The sequence below is a fragment of the Cebus imitator genome, unplaced genomic scaffold (assembly GCF_001604975.1).
Source record: "Cebus imitator isolate Cc_AM_T3 unplaced genomic scaffold, Cebus_imitator-1.0 Scaffold158, whole genome shotgun sequence".
Classification (NCBI taxonomy): domain Eukaryota; kingdom Metazoa; phylum Chordata; class Mammalia; order Primates; family Cebidae; genus Cebus; species Cebus imitator.
This window is the reverse complement of record NW_016107473.1, coordinates 348,980-367,461: the sequence shown is the minus strand read 5'-3', so window position 1 is coordinate 367,461 and position 18,482 is coordinate 348,980. Positions and strand designations below refer to the sequence as shown.

Here is an 18,482-nt window from a genome sequence, read left to right as displayed (position 1 = left end):
CCTATAGCAATACATATTTCCAGAGATCATTTCACTAATATAACAGTCCAACTCAGTTTCTCCAGTCCAACTCAATATATATGCCCACAATGACCTCAGAAACAAGCTTTGAAGGATAGAAAAAGTTAAAACCTCATTTTATACCACAATATTATATAAATCCAAGGAAATAAACCCAGCCAAGTTTGCCAGCATAACTATCTTAGGCAAATTACATAACACAGCTGGTCCTTAGTTGCGGAACTCAAGATCCACTTACCTTGAAAAGCAGCCGCATTTCGAGATATTAGAAACTTTAAGGTAGAGCTGGATGTTTGAAGCAACTGCTGCATATCCTGGTGAGATGCAATTTGATACCTCTCCTCCATCTTTCTGGTGCAGCATGTAGGCTTTTTGGACATGCAAACCTGAAGATCAGGTCCTGGAACACACATTTTTGAGAATGATTACCTGTCCATTTAACAAGTACTACATGTTACATGTCAGGCGTTATGACCAGTCCTGCACACAAAGAACTCACGTTCTGTGTGAGGAATTGATTTACTAGAGCACGTGCCATAAGAAAGTTGATCTCTTGCCCATCAACACAGTCGAGAACAAAATATCCTAAACCATGAACTCCTTGCTCAAATATTTTATTAACTCCTTGGTCAAATATTAAGTATATCCACTCAATAGAAAGTAAATTAATTATTATGTAAGTACAGAGCTCGATCAAGAAAAAGACTTTTTGTGCTTATTTTATCAATTCAGCCAAAATTATTTGGAATAAATATGTTATAGATAATTATGTGGGCTAAAACAATTGCTTTTCATGGGAAAATGAAACTGAATTTTGAATATCACATAAAGATCAAAAAACTTGACCCGATTTCTCAGCTGCTTGTGCTGCGTGTGAAGCAGGCTATCTCTGCAATAATGACATGCTAGGAGATCAATCCCCCGTGTGCCCACTCAGTATCCAAGATTCCACTCACTATGTAGCTGGCGAGAGACAATTCCCACCACTAACCGCACTTTTTAGCTGTATAATCATATTTAGAAAAATCCTGTAAAGATGCAGATTACATGAAATGCAAAGTTATTAATACGTGAAATGTAAGAGTTATAGTTGCAAAAAAAAAAAAACCTTTGCTAGTGTCACTAAGCTCTCATCCTGGTAGGGACCCAGGACAAGCACCTTTATGCACAGCAGATATGCTAGAGGACAAAGAGGAAAAGATGTCCACATCTTTACAGAGAGTTAGTGCCGAAAGAGGAAACCCTGATGAAGAGAGCGGATGTGAGCCCCAGGGCATTCCAAGGCTACCAGATTATATGTAAAGCTCAGGGCAGTTTTATTTACATCATGGCCTAATAAAATACGTTTATTTCCTTACTTTAGAAAAGAAGAATTGTGGCCCTTAATCTCTGGGAGTTTCACAGGTTCCACATTAGTTCTTCATCAACTAATTTTAGATCAGCAAAATATGTGCATGCGCACAGACATACACACAAAATGCGTGCACATAACAGCCACCTTCCAAGCTCTTCCTACTTTTTCACACAGAGTTGGCCTCAGGTCTCCCATTTCCAAAAGTTGGTTCTGGGTCAGATGAAAATATGTGAAACCGCTTTGAGCTTCCTGTCAACATGGGACACCAAAATCTCTAACAATTTCGGCTATGGTTTGTTTAAGTCACACAAATAACAAATGACAGAATTTGGGCATTTACAAAAGCTAAGAAGCATAAAATATTCATAAGTGTCACAATAGGTAACATTTTGGCAATTCTTTTTCACTTATCTTACCTAACGTTACATAAGAGCAAATTCCAGTTCAAACAATAAAATTGTTTGAAAGAAAACAAAGCTATCTTCTGGGCTTTATTCCGGAAGGATTGAGGAATTAGCATGCGGAGAAAAGCAATAATAGAGATTGAGGAAAAGAATCAAAGAATAAATATTAAAGTATACAAACGTATTTAGTGTAGGAAAGACTGCTGAGGCATAAAAAGAACAATAACAGCAGATCATAGCAAATACCTCTTTGGAATTTAAATATCTAACACTGTTTTGTAAGATCAGTTCCTAAACATGGCCTGTGAAGACCCCCAGGTGGTGGCTTCTCCTTTCTCTCTCCCTCTCCAGTCTCATCTCCTGAAACACTGGCCATTGCATTCTTCCCGTCACACTCTGGCCTTATTTCAGCTCTCCATGTTCACCAAGCTCTCTCTGCCACAGATTCTCCATGCTCTTCTCTCTGTTTCCGACACTCTTACCCTAACTGTTCTCATGCATACATGCAGCAAACCTTCACTTATTTCATCCCCAACTATTTTTTCTTTGGATCTTCACTCAGTCTTCTCAAGGGAAACTTTCCTTAAGCTCCTAGACAGCTCAAGCCCCTATTACACATTCCTGGAGAGCTACATACCTCTCCATTGCACTTACCATGGTTGCAATGTTATACTCTTTAATGTAATTACTAACTAATTAGTCCCCTGACCCCTATTGTAAAGCTCCACATGGAGGATTTTTTGCTAGTGATCATATCCCAATTGCCCAGCACATTGCCTAAGACATCATAAACACCCAATTTTCATTCATTAAACCAATAGTTCAGAATCTGCCATATCTATGCATTATCTCACATCAACCCTGTGATAGAGGTGCCATTACTGCTACAGTTTACATATAAGGAAATGGAGGCATAGAGAGGCTTGAAAATGGTCCAGCATCAAATGCCTACATATTACAAAATGGTAGAGCTCGTGTTTGGAAACAGGCAGGCTAATTCCCAAGCTATATTTCTCATCATAAGTCCACTGAGAGGAAAACAACTGTCTTAGGTCGGTAAATAGTTTGTTTATAGACAAAACTGGCCATTTTCTACATCTGTTTTGAAAGAAGGTATCTGTTTGGTAAGTTGCAAGTAAATAAATTCGAGGTCAAGAATTACCCAAGGAGTTTTATTTAAAATAAAACAGGCTAAAATATATAGAGGTCCCATTTGCTTTTTTGCCCAAACTTCAAATGGTAGAAAGTACACCTAGATGTGACGAATTGCCCCAACTGCGATTCTAAACATGATGTAAGAGGGAAGTCATCATGTCTCAGCAGTCACTCTGAGTAAGGATTTACAGCAATCCAGACACCTTAGCATAAGTACCTTCCTCAAGTTGGTGACAGTCTGCATGGATTAATTCAGTCTTTCATGTAGAATCTTAGACATTTGTAATGACAACATTAAACTAAATTCCAAACCAAATCAAGACTATACTTCAAAGATTGACTTCTCTCTCCTTGGCACATTTCCAGCAGTGTCACCAATAAGTTATGCTTAAACAATTTAGAGTTGGGGTCACAGGAAAAAGGGAAAAGAGTTGACAGGAAATGTGTCCCCTTAGTTACCGTAAAACACAGACAAGATGAACACAGCCCTCAGGGAAAGAACCACCTCTTACATTTTGTTCACAGTATCAGCACAAAGGGCATAATAAGATGTTTGGGTGAAAACAAAGCCCAGGCTCCTATTGTAAATAGCACAGGCATCATAAGAAAGCAAAGCTAGAGTAAACCCAGATACTATTATACATGGTAACAAGGGGTATCTGAAGATATTGGTGCCTGGCTTCAAGGAACATAGCATGATCCCAGAATTCTATGAGACAGCAAGAGCACACAGCCCAGGCTCTGGAGTGGCAGTCATGTTTCTAAACAGTAAAATCGAACTCCAAAAGAAACAGGGTACTAAAAAACAAAACTAAAAATAAAACAGCATGTGCCTCAATGAAGGAGACTTCAGCCAGAATTGTGGAGTTGTTTCTGAATTCTCACCCAGATGCAGCAGTAGTGGTTAATAAGTCTTCCTTTCTGTTCTCTGGCATAAGAAATTTACAGATAGCTACCTGCTTGTATAAAGAAGCATTCTGGAATAAATGTAGCAGTGGTAGTGGCAGTATAGTTTTCACTCTCTCCAAAATCCCCAATAAAACCAGATAGAACTAGAAAACAAACCTCCAAAAAACAAAAATGACATGATATCCCCACAAACTTTAAAATACAAACAGAACAGGGAGAAACTAGCAATAGACACAAGATCTTCATGGTATCAGAGCAGGGCACAGGGTAGAAGAAAGATGCAATAGAGGAATGTCTGAAGGATCTGAGATCAGGAGAACCCCAAAATAGTGAGCAGGAGTCACAGGAAAGCACAGTAGACCCACTTGAGAAGAGAATAGCTCCCCACCTTATCCATGGTTCCACTTTCTGTGCTTTCAGCTCCCCACAGTCAATCACAGTCTGAAAATATTAAAAGGGAAATTCCAGAACTAAAAATCTCCTAAGATTTTGGCCAGGTGCAGTGGCTCATGCCTGTAATCCCAGCACTTTGAGAGGCCAAGGCAGGTGGATCATTTGAGGTCAGGAGTTCGAGACCAGCCTGGCCAACATGGTGAAAACCCATCTCTACTAAAAACACAAAAATTAGCCAGGTGTGGTGGCATGCACCCATAATCCCAGCTACTCAGGAGGCTGAGGCAGGAGAATGGCTTGTACCTAGGTTGTGGAGGTTGCAGTGAGCCAAGGTTGTACCACTGCACTCCAGCCTGGGTGACAGAGTGAGACTCTGTTTTGGGGGGAAAAAATCTCATAAGGTTTAAATTGTTTGCTATTCTGAGTAGCATGATGAAATCTCATGCCTTCCTGATCCATCCCACCTGGAGTGTCAATCACCCTTTGTCCAGGAGATCTCCGCTGTCTATGCTCCCCTCCCATTCGTCACTTACTAGCCCTCTTGGTGGTCAGATCCACTGTCCTGGTAGAGCAGTGTTTGTGTTCAAGTAACTTATTTTACTTCAAAATGGCTCCAAAGCACAAGAGTAATAATGCTGGCAATCTGAATTTGCCCAAAGTGCTTCACTTAAGTGAAAAGGTGAAAGTTCTTCAGTTAATAAGCAAAGAAAAAATAATAATATGCCAAGTTTACTAAGATCTACATAAGAATGAATCTTCTATCCAAGAAGCTGTGAAGAAAGGAAAAATAATTTGTGCTAGTTTTGCCATTGCAACTCAAACTGAAAAGTTAAGGTCATAGCACGTAGATCCTCAGTTAAGATGGAAAAGGTGGGCGTCTTGAGACACGGTTTGCAGGTGAAAGACATCAACAGAAACACGTTCCGACTGACAATGGTTGGGCTTGGTTCCATCTGAGGATTTGGGGACCTACTATGGATCTTGGAACACTTCGCCCACAAATAAACGGGGACTCCTGTAGCAGGTGAAGCTAGGAGACTTTTGCCCTCTCAATCATTAAATGTGTTTAATCAACTCATGATAGAAAGGAAGGAACAACAGCAGCCCCCATCCCAGTAAACTCTCAAACAGGTCTAGCAGGGCTCCTTTCCAGGACAGAACCACACACAGAAAAGAAAATTCTGTAAGTGGAATCAAAATTCAACAGAATAAGGATTCAAGAAACATAGAAAAAGTCTAGCCCAAAGAGAAAAAAAAAAAATCCAGAAAATAACATAAAACAAGCTGCCATATTTTTAAACACTACACAAAAACAACAGAAGAGGCAGCTCTGCAGTGTTCGAGAAGCTACGCTGAAGCCTGCCTCAGTAAAAATGTTCAGAAAACAAACACTAGCTTCATGTCAAATGAACAACAAAAAATATTGAGGTCAATACTCAGAATTATTATGATAAAAAAGAGAATAAGGAACAGAATAATATCCCACAGATGAGAAGACAGATGTCAGAATGGCATGCTCCCCTCCAAAAAAGATAAAAAACTTAGCCATACTGTTTTAAAACAAGCTGAAAGGAAATGACACAAAATATGAAAGAACAACATATATCAGAATTTAAAAACTCAGATATGAGGTGATAGTAATCAGGAAAAAACTAAAGATGAAAGAAAATAGATCTAAATGAAGACTTACTAGAAGGAACACAGGAGCCAATCACGCAAACAAAATGCCTTAAGAGAAACAGAAAATGAAAAATAAAAAATTTTTTAAAATCAAAAAGACTGAAAGAATTTGAAACATAATGACAACAGATACCAAAGTGAGATATTGTCACCATTAATCTCCAATGAACTGATGAATATGAGCATTAAGCAACAGGAGCTGCTAAACTCACAGAGACAACCAGACCTAAAGTGCCTCCTATAGTCCTTGTCAAATACCCACTGAAGTCTTGCCCAAGGAGTCAGCCCTGAGTCTCATCTAGTCTCTGGATCCAACTGCCAAACTGGAAGAAACACAAAGCACTAAGGAACATTTTTGTTTGCCACCACGAGTATTCAGTCAGCAATATACACACTGCAAAACTCTAAAAGCCAAATGATCCAGATTCTCAACAAATATATAAGGAAAAGAAAGAGATGGAGGGAGACCTGGCATGTTAAAAGAATTACGCAAAGTAATAAAGTTCTAGAGATCTGTTGCACAACACTGTGCTTACAGTTAGCAATGCTATAACATACACTTAAACATGTGTTGAGAGCGTAGATATCATGTTCTATATTTTTTATCACAATAAAAAAAGAGAGACATAGAAGATACAGCAAATGTTCTTTCAAAATGAGCAACACATGGAAGTGATACAATCTACTTTTTAACAACAAATAAATTGTAAAAACAGTATAGTAGTGACTTAGTGATAAGAAAATATTTTGTTCATAGAATGGGACTCATGGAAGGACTTTGAAGATACTGACAAAAGTTCAAGTTTCCAACCTGGGTGGTAGTTACAAGGGTGTTCAACTTATAATAACTTATTAAGCCACACATTTGTGTGGCTTCCTGTATCTGTACTTTATTTTATAATAAAAATATTTTTAAAGTAGGATTGCTGGTTGATAATACACATTCTCCATTTATTTCAACAGTTGCCTCTCCTCTAGTTAACTTACAGGATTTTTATAATTGTAGCACATGTTAGTTTTGTTGACGGTAGACATAAAGAAGAGTCTTTGGTACAATACACTGAGGCCAAAACACCCTTATATTTACTAGAGTGGATGTTACATGTCATGAAATACCAAATGCTCACCAGATGAAAACAGGGCCTTGAAATTCACAACAGAAAAATGATAATCGGTCAACTTGCGCCTCCTAATTTTTCTGAGACTCTTCTTTTCATACATTCAAGAACTGAGAGAAGTTTTGGAAATGTTGTAATGGCAGAAGGGTTTTGACTGAGACACATGTAATTCTACATCTATGTAGAATAAAAAATACTTAAGACCATTAATCTAGAACAATCTGCTGAGAGCCAGCCAGCATCTGTGCCTCCTCCTGAAATTTTCTTTGAAAATCCAGGAAAGCAAAGGTCCCAGGAAGGCAAAGCTTTTCGCTCTTCTGGTGAAAATGAATTTGATGGTGCAAAGATGCAAGGTTTGCAAATGCCACGGTCATTTCCAAGCTCAGAGTAGAGTCTGGATCTACCATATTTTCTTCAATCACCTGCAATATAAAGAAATCTAGCCAATACAATAGCAACAATCTTTCCCAGGGTGATAGCAGGCCAAACCATTCTACTTTCTTCTGTGATTTACTCCACAATTACAAAGGGACTTCATAGTAAATGAGGGTCTGTAAACAACTCTTCAATGGCTACTCAAGTTCCTTGCACTGAAGTAAAAATTAACCTTATTGTGTCCCAGAAACTAAAAGGGTCTGACTTGCAGTATGGCTACACTATTTTACAGATAGCAACCATTAACTCTGGGAAAATACAACAGGCTTGAAAACCCTAGATCATGGACAAAAGAGGAAAGATTCTGAGGAGGAGTCAATGTTGGGAGGAAGAAAAAAAGCAGGGGATTAGTTTTCTCTTTGTGGCTTTTAGCCTGAGGATATTCTATATACAAAGTAACTTAAGTAGAAAACTCATAGATTTTCTGGACTGAAGAACTAGAAGACAGAGTTTGGGGCAATCAGAGTTTCTAGAAAGTGAAGGGGAAATACCAGAGAAGAGAGGGCCAGAGAGCAGGAACCCCAGTTTCTGTGTAAATTCTGCCCAATCTCTGGCCGACCCCTGAACCACACTTCACATAACTAGAGCAACCTATAAGCAGCCTAGCTCTTGGCAAGCTAAGGATGAAGGAACTGAATGAAAATTACAGTTGCTGCCCAAGAGACACTGTTGGCACAGTGGCTCATACCTGTAATTCCAGCACTTTGGGAGGCCTAGGGAAGAGGATTGCTTGAGCTCAGGAGTTTGAGACCAACCTGGGCAATATGGCAAACAAAATCCCATCTCTACAAAAAACAGAAAAATTAGCCAGGCATGGTAGCATGCACCTGTGGCCCCAGCCTCTCAGGAGGCTGAGGTGGGAGGATTGCTTGAGCCCAGGAGGTCAAGGCTGCAGTAAGCTGTGATCATGCCACTGCATTCCAGCCTAGGTAACAGAGAGACACCCTCTCTCAATCAATTATTCAATACATAAATTCTATTACTTGGCACATCACCAGCTCTATAATAGGGAGCCCCCACTACCACCGCGTTTAACATACACATTAATGGAAATTGTGTTGCCCAGATGCTTGCAAATAAAAATATACAAAAATCCAACCCAAACTGGCAAAAAAAAAAAAATCATGAGGGATTTAATTGGTCTAGAAAACTGAAAGTATAGAGTAAGTATAATGTTAGTCACCCTTAACATAGCTGCTTAAACAGTTTCACAGAAGGCTTCCCTTCCTCTCTGCCTTTCCACTGTCTTCCATAGATTTTGCTTCATCCTGAGATTCTCTGTAGTGAGCACCCTCAGGAATTCTGCCTCGAGTAGCACAATGGCTGCTGTGATTCAGTCCACACCACTCAGAAGAGGAGAAATTACCCTTAAGCCAGTCCTTACAGAAGAAGAAAAACTTATCTCGGAAGTCCCAGCAAACTTCTCTTCATATTTTATTAACTTTGCTGACTTAGGAGTCCATACCTAAATAAGCACGGTGGCTAAAACACGAGGCAGGTCGACTGGTTTAAGACAGTTAGGAGCTGTCTTCCCAAGGACACACTTGGCTATCTGTGTGGCTAACCCTGAACCTGAGGTAAGTCCATCTGACTATAGTCAGGTCAAAGAGATGTAAATCTCATGGCATCTCCTTAAAAGTATAAGTGCTAGAATTTCTCCTGTTCCCATCATCCTCTTTTTCCCCTCTGGCTTTCTAGAGGAATCTTAGAAGCCACATATCCAGTATGGCAGGGTCACCATGGTAGCCCTTGGCCATGCAACTCTTGAAGATATCAAAAAGAAAAAGAAAAATGTTATTTAAGCCACTGTATATTAAGGTCTCTGTTGCAGCATTTTAGCCTGTTCCCTAGAAACATAGTTCCTTCACTTTTTTCCTTCACTTGCACTTTTCCATCTTTTATACTGTTGTCAGAGTGTATAATCTAACACAGAAATATGACTGTGCTATCCCAGCTTAAAACTCTCCCATGTATCCTTGCTCCACAAAACGGTGTTTCTGAAATTTTTTAAGTGGTCTATGGATCTTTGCATTATAACCATGAAAGAGGAGAAGGCAAACTGCTTCATGAGAATGAACGTTGCCAAGCAGGTTGAATCAGGATGTCTTAGAGATCTTTATCTCTAGGGGTTACCACAAACATTTGTTTTACATAATGTATATTGACAGCCTCTGACCATTGCTCTGTCTCACTCCATCAACTCTAGTGTTACTAGCTCACCTGGAATCCTCTGATCAAAGTGTTGTTCCATCACTTCCATAACTTTATACTATCTCTCCCCCAGGTGAGAATACCTTTGACATCTCTCTTCTTCTAATCCTTCTACTAAACATTCTCTCATCTTTCCATATTCAGGTCATTCTTTTCTGAGGTCCCATGTTAGAATTAACCAGTCTCTACTTGGATCCCCATTCAAACCTGTTCCACTCAGTACAATAGCCTTTAGAACTTTTTATAACTTCATTTCATATCTCCTTCTCTCCTCTAAACTGTCATCTTCTTGGGAACACAGACCATGTAATATTTCTCTTTTATCCAGCAGCTAATTGGTGTTTGTTAAAGACAAATAAGCAAACACAAAAGTATGAAAAAAAAAACCAGTTATCTGTATTAGTCTATGAGTTGCCTTGAAGAGTAAATTAATTTTTTTTTAATAAAACAGATACTCATGCCAGGCACAGTTGTTCACACCTGTTATCCCTGTACTTTGGGAGGACAAGGCAGGTGAATCACTTGAGGCCAGGAGTTCGAGACCAGCCTGGCCAACATGGTAAAACCTCATCTCTGCTAAAAATATAAAAATTAGCCAGGTGTAGTGGTGGATGCCTGTAATCCCAGCTACTTGGGAAGCTGAGGCTTGAGAATCACATAAACCCGGGAAGCAGAGGTTGCAATGAGCTAAAATCATGCCACTGGACTCTAACCTGGGCGACAGAGTGAGACTCTGTCTCAAAAACAAAGCAAAACAAAACCTAGATGCTCATAAACTAGATAGAATTTTAAGCATACTATAAGTAAAACAAGATTTTTTCCTAAAACAAACTTGAAAGTGGTATGTTGTATGAAAAACGTCCCTAGAAAAGCTTCATGTTCAAATAAGCACTTGTTCCCTTAGAATTACTTAAAACAGCGTTAACAACAAAAAAAAGCCTTTCAAAATTCTTGAATTTAGAGATTAAAAAAATACAGGAAGTTCTCATTAAATGATAAATAGTGACAGCAATAGGAGGCAAATTTCTAAGTAGACAGGGACAGGTCCCCAGTGAAGTTCAAGCTTCAAGCCAAAATAGCCTGAAGACTGAACATCAAACTACCAGTTCGGAATAGAGTTCACACACTGGAGAACTTCCATTTTCTTTTGGTGCACTCAGCCCCTGATTGGTCCTTGGCCCATGTCCAAGGCCAAGCCTTCACTTCAGCCCCCATATTGGCTCTTTACACTGCGGTACCTCATTCCGAAGGATACTTTTTCCAAGCCTATCCATAAACCAATCAGCATGCATTTCCCTACTCTAAGCCCATAGATACCCCAGACTCAACCTCGCAGCCAGCAGCCCACTTTTGGGTCTCCTCTCGCTGCTGAGGGCTTTCTGTCACTCAATAAAATTCTACTCTGCCTTACTCACTGTCTAGTGAATGCATACATCATTCCTCTTGGTCATGAGACAAGAACTCACAACTCACCAAACTGCAGGAGTGAAAGCTGTAACACTCACTGAACTATGGGAGTGAAGAATTTGCAACAATAAGATAGCAGATAAACAGACTGTATTAGTCCATTTTCACACCATTATAAAGACCTACTCAAAACTGGTCAATTTGTATAGACAAGGGGTTTAATTGATTCACATTTCTGCATGGCTGGGGAGGCCTCAGGAAACTTAAATCATGGCAGAAGGGAAAGAGACACATCTTACACATGGTAGCAGGCAAGAGATACTGTATGTGTCTGCTCAGGAAAAACTAACATTTAAAAAACCATCAGATCTTGTGAGAATTCACTCACTATCACAAGAACAGCACGGGGGAAACAGCCCCATAACCTAATCACTTTTCTGCAGCTCTCTCCATCCCTGGGAATTACAATTCAAGATGAAATTTTGGGTGGAGACACAGCCAAACCATGTAATTCCACCCTGGCCCCTCATATATCTCATGTCCTCACCTTTCAAAACCAAACATGCCTTCCCAACCATCCCCAAAAATCTTTACTCATTCCAGCATTAACTCGAGTCCAAGTTCAAGTCTCATCTGAGACAAGGCAAGTCCCTTTAACTATAAGCCTGTAAAATCAAAAACAAGTTAGTTACTTCCAAGACACAATGGCATTGGGAAAATGTTCCCATTCCAAATGGGAGACATTGGCCAAAACAAAGGGGTTATTGGTCCCATGTAAGTATGAAACCAGGCAGGGCAGTCATTAAAATTTAAAAGCTCCAAAATGATCTCCTTTGACTCCATGTCTCACAATAAAGTCACACTGATGCAAGAGTTGGGCTCCCACAGTCTTGGGCAGCTCCACCCCTGTGGCTTTGCAGGGTGCAGTGCCTTCCTGGCTGCTTTCACAGGGTGGCACTGGGGGACTGTGGCTTCTCCAGGCTCATGGTGCAAGCTGTCTGTGGATATACCATTCCAGGGTCTAGAGGACTGTGGCCTCTTCTCACAGCTCCACTAGTCAGTGCCTCAGTGTGGACAGAGTCTGGGGGTTCCAAGCAGAGGTTCTCCATGAGGGATCCATTCCCGTACAAACTTCTGCCTTGACATCCAGGCATTTTCATACATCTTCTGAAATCTAGGCTGAAGTTCCCAAACCTCAATTCTTGACTTCTGTGCACCTGCAGGCCCAATGCCACATGGAAGGCAGCCAAGGCCTGGGACTTGCACCCTCTAAAGCAACAGCCTGAGTTGTACATTGGCCCCTTTTAAGTGTATGTGAAGGTTAATATTTAGTGTCAACTTGACTAGATTGAAGGACGCAAAATATTGTTCCTAGGGGGGTGTATGGGGGTATTGCCAAAGGAGATTAACATTTGAATCAGTGGACTAGGAGAGGGAGACTCACCCTCAATCTGGGTGGGCACCATCTAATCAGCTGCCAGCATGGCTAGGATAAAAGCAGGCAGAGGAATGTGGGAGAACTAGACTGGCTAAGTCTTCTAGCCTCCATCTTTCTCCCATTCTGGATGCTTCCTGCCCTTGAACATCAGACTTCAAGTTATTCAGCTTTTAGACTCTTGAATCTACATCAGTGGTTTGGTAGGGGCTCTGGGGCCTTTGGGCAACAGACTAAAGGCTGTACTGTCAGCTTCCCTACTTATAGGTTTGGGGACTCTGACTGGCTTCCTGACTCCTCAGCTTGCAGACAGCCTATTGTGGGACTTCACCTTGTAATTGTGTGAGTCAATACTCCTTAATAAACTCCCTTTTATATATGCATCTCTCCTATTAGTCCTGTCCCTCTAGAGAACCCTAATACACCACGGCTGGAGTGGCTGGGATGCAGGGCAGCAAGTCCTGAGGTTGCACATAGCACTGGAGCCCTGGGACCTGGCCACAAAACGAATTTTCCCTTGTAGGACTCCAGGTCTGCGATGGAAGGGGCTTCCTTGAAGGTCTCTGACATACCCTGGAGACATTTTCCCCATTGTCTTGGTGGTTAACATTTGGCTCCTCATTACTTATCCAAATTTCTGCAGCTGGCTTGCATTTCTCCCCAGAAAATTGGTTTTTCTTTCCTAACACATTGTCAGGCTGTAAATTTTCCAAACTTTTATGCTCTGTTTTCGTTTTAGACATAAGTTCCAATTTCAGTCATCTCTCTCAAGTTCAGAGTTCCATGGATCTCTAGGGCAAGGGCAAAATGCTGCCAGTTTCTTTGCCAAAGCATAGCAAGAGTGACCTTTGCTCCAGTTCCCAATAAGTCCCTCATCTCCATCTAAGACCACCTCAGTTTGGACTTCCTTGTTCACATCACTATTAGCATTCTGAAAACCATCAACAAGTCTCTAGGAAGCTCCAAAATTTCTCACATCTTCCTGTCTTATTTGGAGCCCTCCAAACTATTCCAACCTCTACCCATTACCTAGATCCAAAGTCACTTTTACATTTTTGGGTACCTTTAAAGCAGTGCCCCACTCACCATTGTATCAACTTATTGTATTAGTCCATTTTCACACTGCTATAAAGACATACCCAAGGCTGGGTAATTTATAAAGAAAAGAAGTTTAATTGACTCACTGTTCCTGATGGCTGGGGAGGCCTCAGGAAACTTACAATCATGGCAGAGGGGGAAGAGGCACAACTTACATGGTGGCAGATGAGAGAAAGAACAGTGAAGGGTGAAGGGGGAAGAGCCCTTATAAAACCATGAGATCTCATGAGAATTCACTCACTATCATGAGAACAGCACAGAGGAAACTGCCCCAATGATCCAATCACTTCCCTCCAGGTCTCTCCCTAAACACCTGGAGATTACAATTCAAGATGAGGTTTGGGTGGAGGCACAAAGCCTAACCATATCACACACTATTCTAGTTTATTCAGAAACTTACAAATTGTCTTACAAAGTATTTGGAGTTGAGATTGAGTTTGTCAGAATTTGTAAGTTTCTGTTGTCAACTTCTAGGCCTAAAAAGGGAAGATAAGTTTTTGGGTTTTATAATGCTTCTTCAGTGCTGGGAGACTCAGGAGTCCCAGTGGCACAGGGAAGGATCGTCATCAACAAGGTGCTGCGGAGCACGATGTTTCAAGCCTCCACCCAATTTTTATTACTGTGTTTCTGTTGGCTCCAGGGTAATGCTTCTTTCTCCAGCTAGTACTCCTGCCTTTATTATGGGCAACTTTTGCAGAAGACTTGCTTAACACAGCATGCCAGCCTTGTTAGAGTACATATACTCTGTAAATTCCAATATATGGAGCATTTTTTTTTATTATACTTTAAGTTCTGGGGTACATGGGTAGAATGTGCAGGTTTGTTACGTAGGTATACGTGTGCCATGGTGGTTTGCTGCATCCATCACTCTGTCATCTACATTAGGTATTTCTCCTAATGCTATCCCTCCCCTAGCCCTCTTACCCCCTGACAGGCCCCAGTGTGTGATGTTCCCCTCCCTGTGTCCATATATTCTCATTATTCAACACCCACTTATAAGTGAGAACATGCAATGTTTGGTTGTCTGTTCTTTATGTCAGTTTGCTCATAATGATGGTTTCCAGCTTTATCCATGTCCCTGCAAAGGACATGAACACATCCTTTTTTATCACAATTAAAAAAGAAAATTTCAGGCCAATATCTATGATGAACATTGATGTGAAAATCCTCAATAAAATACTGGCACACTGAATCCAACAGCACATCAAAAAGCTTATCTATCATGATCAAGTCGGCTTCAACCCTGGGATGCAAGGCTGGTTCAACATACTCAAATCAATAAACATAATCCATCACATAAACAGAACCAAAGGCTAAAACCACATGATTATCTTAATAGATGCAGAGAAGGCCTTTGATAAAATTTAATAGCCTTTATGCACATGGAACACTTTAAAAGATATCAGTACAGTCAATACTTTCCACTCTTACTGCCTCATGGCCCACCCTCTCTATAGGCTTCTATGATTCTGAGCCAACAGGTGTTAGTGAAACTGTACTGAGGGTGAGAGTCCTTCTTTCTGAACAAGTCTTCTCTTACAAGCTACAGCAAACTGTAAGCTTATTGATTTTTCTCTCATTCTTGTCTTCCATGAACTTTATCACACAGACATTTGTCAAGCATTTTGGTGTTGGCGAATATTCCATGGAAGTATTCAACGAAGGATATATTTTTTTGTTTTATCCCTTCATTCACTTTTATCATAATTTGGAGGATGAGGAAGGAAAAAAAAAAAGGAAAGTTAAAAAATTAGCCTTCTGAGTTGAGTTTCACATTGGTAAGTATTATTATTCCCTTCATAATAATAATTAGGATACGATTAGTATCCTAATGATTAAAACATGCACTTTTATAATTAGGATACAATTTCTGAAGAGGCATGTCAGCACAGTGTACAATTGTTGAAAGAGAACATCACACGCCAAAATAACTGTGAGGAGTTCTTTATAACCTTTAGAGAAGCTTCTACCCCAGGCTACACGAGGAAATAAGCTAACAGATTCTGTGAATCTGAGAATCATGGGTTGATTCTCAAGATGGCAAATACTCCATTAAAAGATGCCAACATAAATTTATTTACACATTATTTTGAGGGGGAGTGTGTTAATGCATTCTCACCCTGCTATAAAGATACTACCCAAGACAGTAATTTACAAAAGAAAGAAGTTTAATTGACTCACAGTTCCACATGGCTGTGGATGTCTCAGGAAACTTACAACCATGGCAAAAAGGGAAGCAGGAACTTTCTACACAAGGTAACAAGAGAGAGAAGAGTGAAGAGTTCCTTATAAACCCATCAGGTCTTTGGAGCACTCACTCACTATCTCCATAGCAGCATGGGGTAACTGCCCCCACAATCCAATCACCTCCCACCGGGTTTCTCCCTTTACACATGGGGATTAAAATTACAGATGAGATTTGGGTGGGGACACAGAGCCAAGCCTATCAGGGAGCAAGTAGATTTTATTAAATGCACACATTAATAAGATTATTTCACAAAACATTGAAAGGTAAATAGAAAAATAATCACAGAAAGGAAAAACTAGTGGTAGTTATGCTGCTGGCTCTGAGGGTAAGAAAGAATAAATAGCTTGGCATGCTGAAAGCCAAGTCCCCAAACCTGAGACTCCTTCTTGGTTTCCTAATTGTGAAAAGCGAGGTCACAGAAGAACTGTGATCCAGTAATTATGAGGATTACAGTTATATTCACCAAATATAAGACAGACCTCCATATTTGACTATGGAAAATGGTTGTTTTATAATTTACCAGGCAAAAATAAAACGTTAATATGTAGAGTACAAAAACTAAAGGAATAACAAAGAAAACACACAAGTATGAAAGCTCACTAGGCTAGAAACAAAGCTCACTAGGCTGAGATAACAGAGAGGACTGGATTGCTAAATCTGATGCATAGAATCAGAGATTTTTTTTTTTTTTTTTTTGAGACAGAGTTTCACTGTTTTGCCCAGTCTGGAGTGCAATGGTGCGATCTTGGCTTACTGCAATCTCCACCTCTCAAGTTCAAGGATTCTCCTGCCTCAGCCTCTCAAGTAGCTGGAATTACAGGCATGCACCACTATGCCCAGCTAATTTTGTAGTTTTGGTAGATACAGGGTTTCTCCTTATTGGTGAGACTGGTCTCGAACTCCCGACCTCAGGTGATCCACCCACCCTGGCCTCTCAAAGTGCTGCGATTACAGGTGTTAGCCACTGCACCTGGACCTAGAGATCTTACCCAGTATCACAGTTTATTAATAATCCTAAGGATACCAGGATCGTGAGACACAGGAAATGCAAGAAGTCTGAGGCCATCCCTGCAACTCCCCAGGATCCTTCCTTACTACTTTGGGATAAACCCAGGCCTAAATTTAACCACTCACCTGTTCATTAAACAAGAAAGGTCTTTGGGTCACGAAATATCTCTTGTTGTCTAACTAAGAGTAACATAACTAACAGTAACATTTTCATGTGGTCCATGACTCATTAATCCAAAAATTCCGGATTTGTTTACCATAAGCAGCAACAAACTAGGTACATCCTGCTAAAAGCATTCTGTATGTAATTGATCCTCCTACCAGGAGGATCAATTCACATCTTTAAAAGTTTTGATCTCATCATTTCTTCTATTCTAACAATGTCTCTCACTTTCAATCTAATACCTTATAACCACACACGATTTTATTTCTCACGGCATAGAAATAGTTGCCTCTGCAATTTGTCTCTCCCTGGGCAAGATGACCACAATCCTCGCTGGGGGGCAGGATGACTCCAATTCCACGTGGAGTCTTCTCTCGGTTAAAGAAAATTCACCTACTGGCTTATTACTAATATCATTATATAATCTATTCTACAGGAATCCATGAAAAATTTATTGTTCCTTTCTCTTTCTAATAATGGCTGCGAATCATGTTGTTGATTGAATTGTTCTTTGTAATAGCTAATAGCAAACTTGGAGTCAAAATTTTCAGCCTGGTTCAAAGTGTTGAGGCCTTATTCTGCTAAAATAAAATGTACATATGTTTTGTGTCCTAACCTTTTACCTAATTCCATAAAATTTTTACTACTCTTAGTTTGGGGATTATTTTTATTCTTGTATTCATATTCATTGTCCCACTATTATTATTTTCAGATTATATGAACCTCTGTACATTCACTAAAACTAGTATCAAAGGAGCTAGAATATAAATACACACATAAAATAGAAAGCTACAGCTAACTGAAAACTATTAAGACATTGAATTGCTTGATTCCTTCTGACTCAAGTTATTAGCTATTCTTTACGTTTTATAACTCACATACTAATAAAAGGGTCTTACAGCATAAGAATATATTAACCAGGTAATGAGAAGTATACGACATATGAATAGCTACACAAAATACACAATGTAATTAAGGTCATTCAAACCGTCATGAATGCAAAGTCAGTATGTACCTTTAGTCTTTCAGGACTGATTTCAGCTGTATGTACAACTGAAAAGATGCATCAGAAATATCTTAACAGGTTCCTGTTACAAGATAAGCAGAAGGTAATCATAATCATACTGACTCTACCTCAAATAACTTTGGAATCCACTTCTTTCTTTTGGCACTACAACCACTCTAATCTCACACCTGAAAAGAAGTATTAAGGCCGGGCGCGGTGGCTCAAGCCTGTAATCCCAGCACTTTGGGAGGCCGAGGCGGGTGGATCACGAGATCAAGAGATCGAGACCATCCTGGTCAACATGGTGAAACCCCGTCTCTACTAAAAATACAAAAAAAAATTAGCTGGGCATGGTGGCGCGTGCCTGTAATCCCAGCTACTCAGGAGGCTGAGGCAGGAGAATTGCCTGAACCCAGGAGGCGGAGGTTGCGGTGAGC

At 40.2% G+C, this 18,482-nt stretch overlaps 1 protein-coding gene across 2 annotated transcripts in view; it reads right to left on the bottom strand.

Moving 5' to 3' along the window:
* GPC5 (glypican 5) overlaps positions 1 to 18,482 on the bottom strand; it is a 1,400,898-nt gene that overhangs the window by 1,361,220 nt on the left and 21,196 nt on the right. For both annotated transcript variants that reach the window (XM_017543578.1, XM_037743888.1), the window contains exon 2: positions 260 to 421. In XM_017543578.1, coding sequence (XP_017399067.1) covers positions 260 to 421 — 162 coding nt within the window. The remainder of the gene's footprint in view (positions 1 to 259; positions 422 to 18,482) is intronic.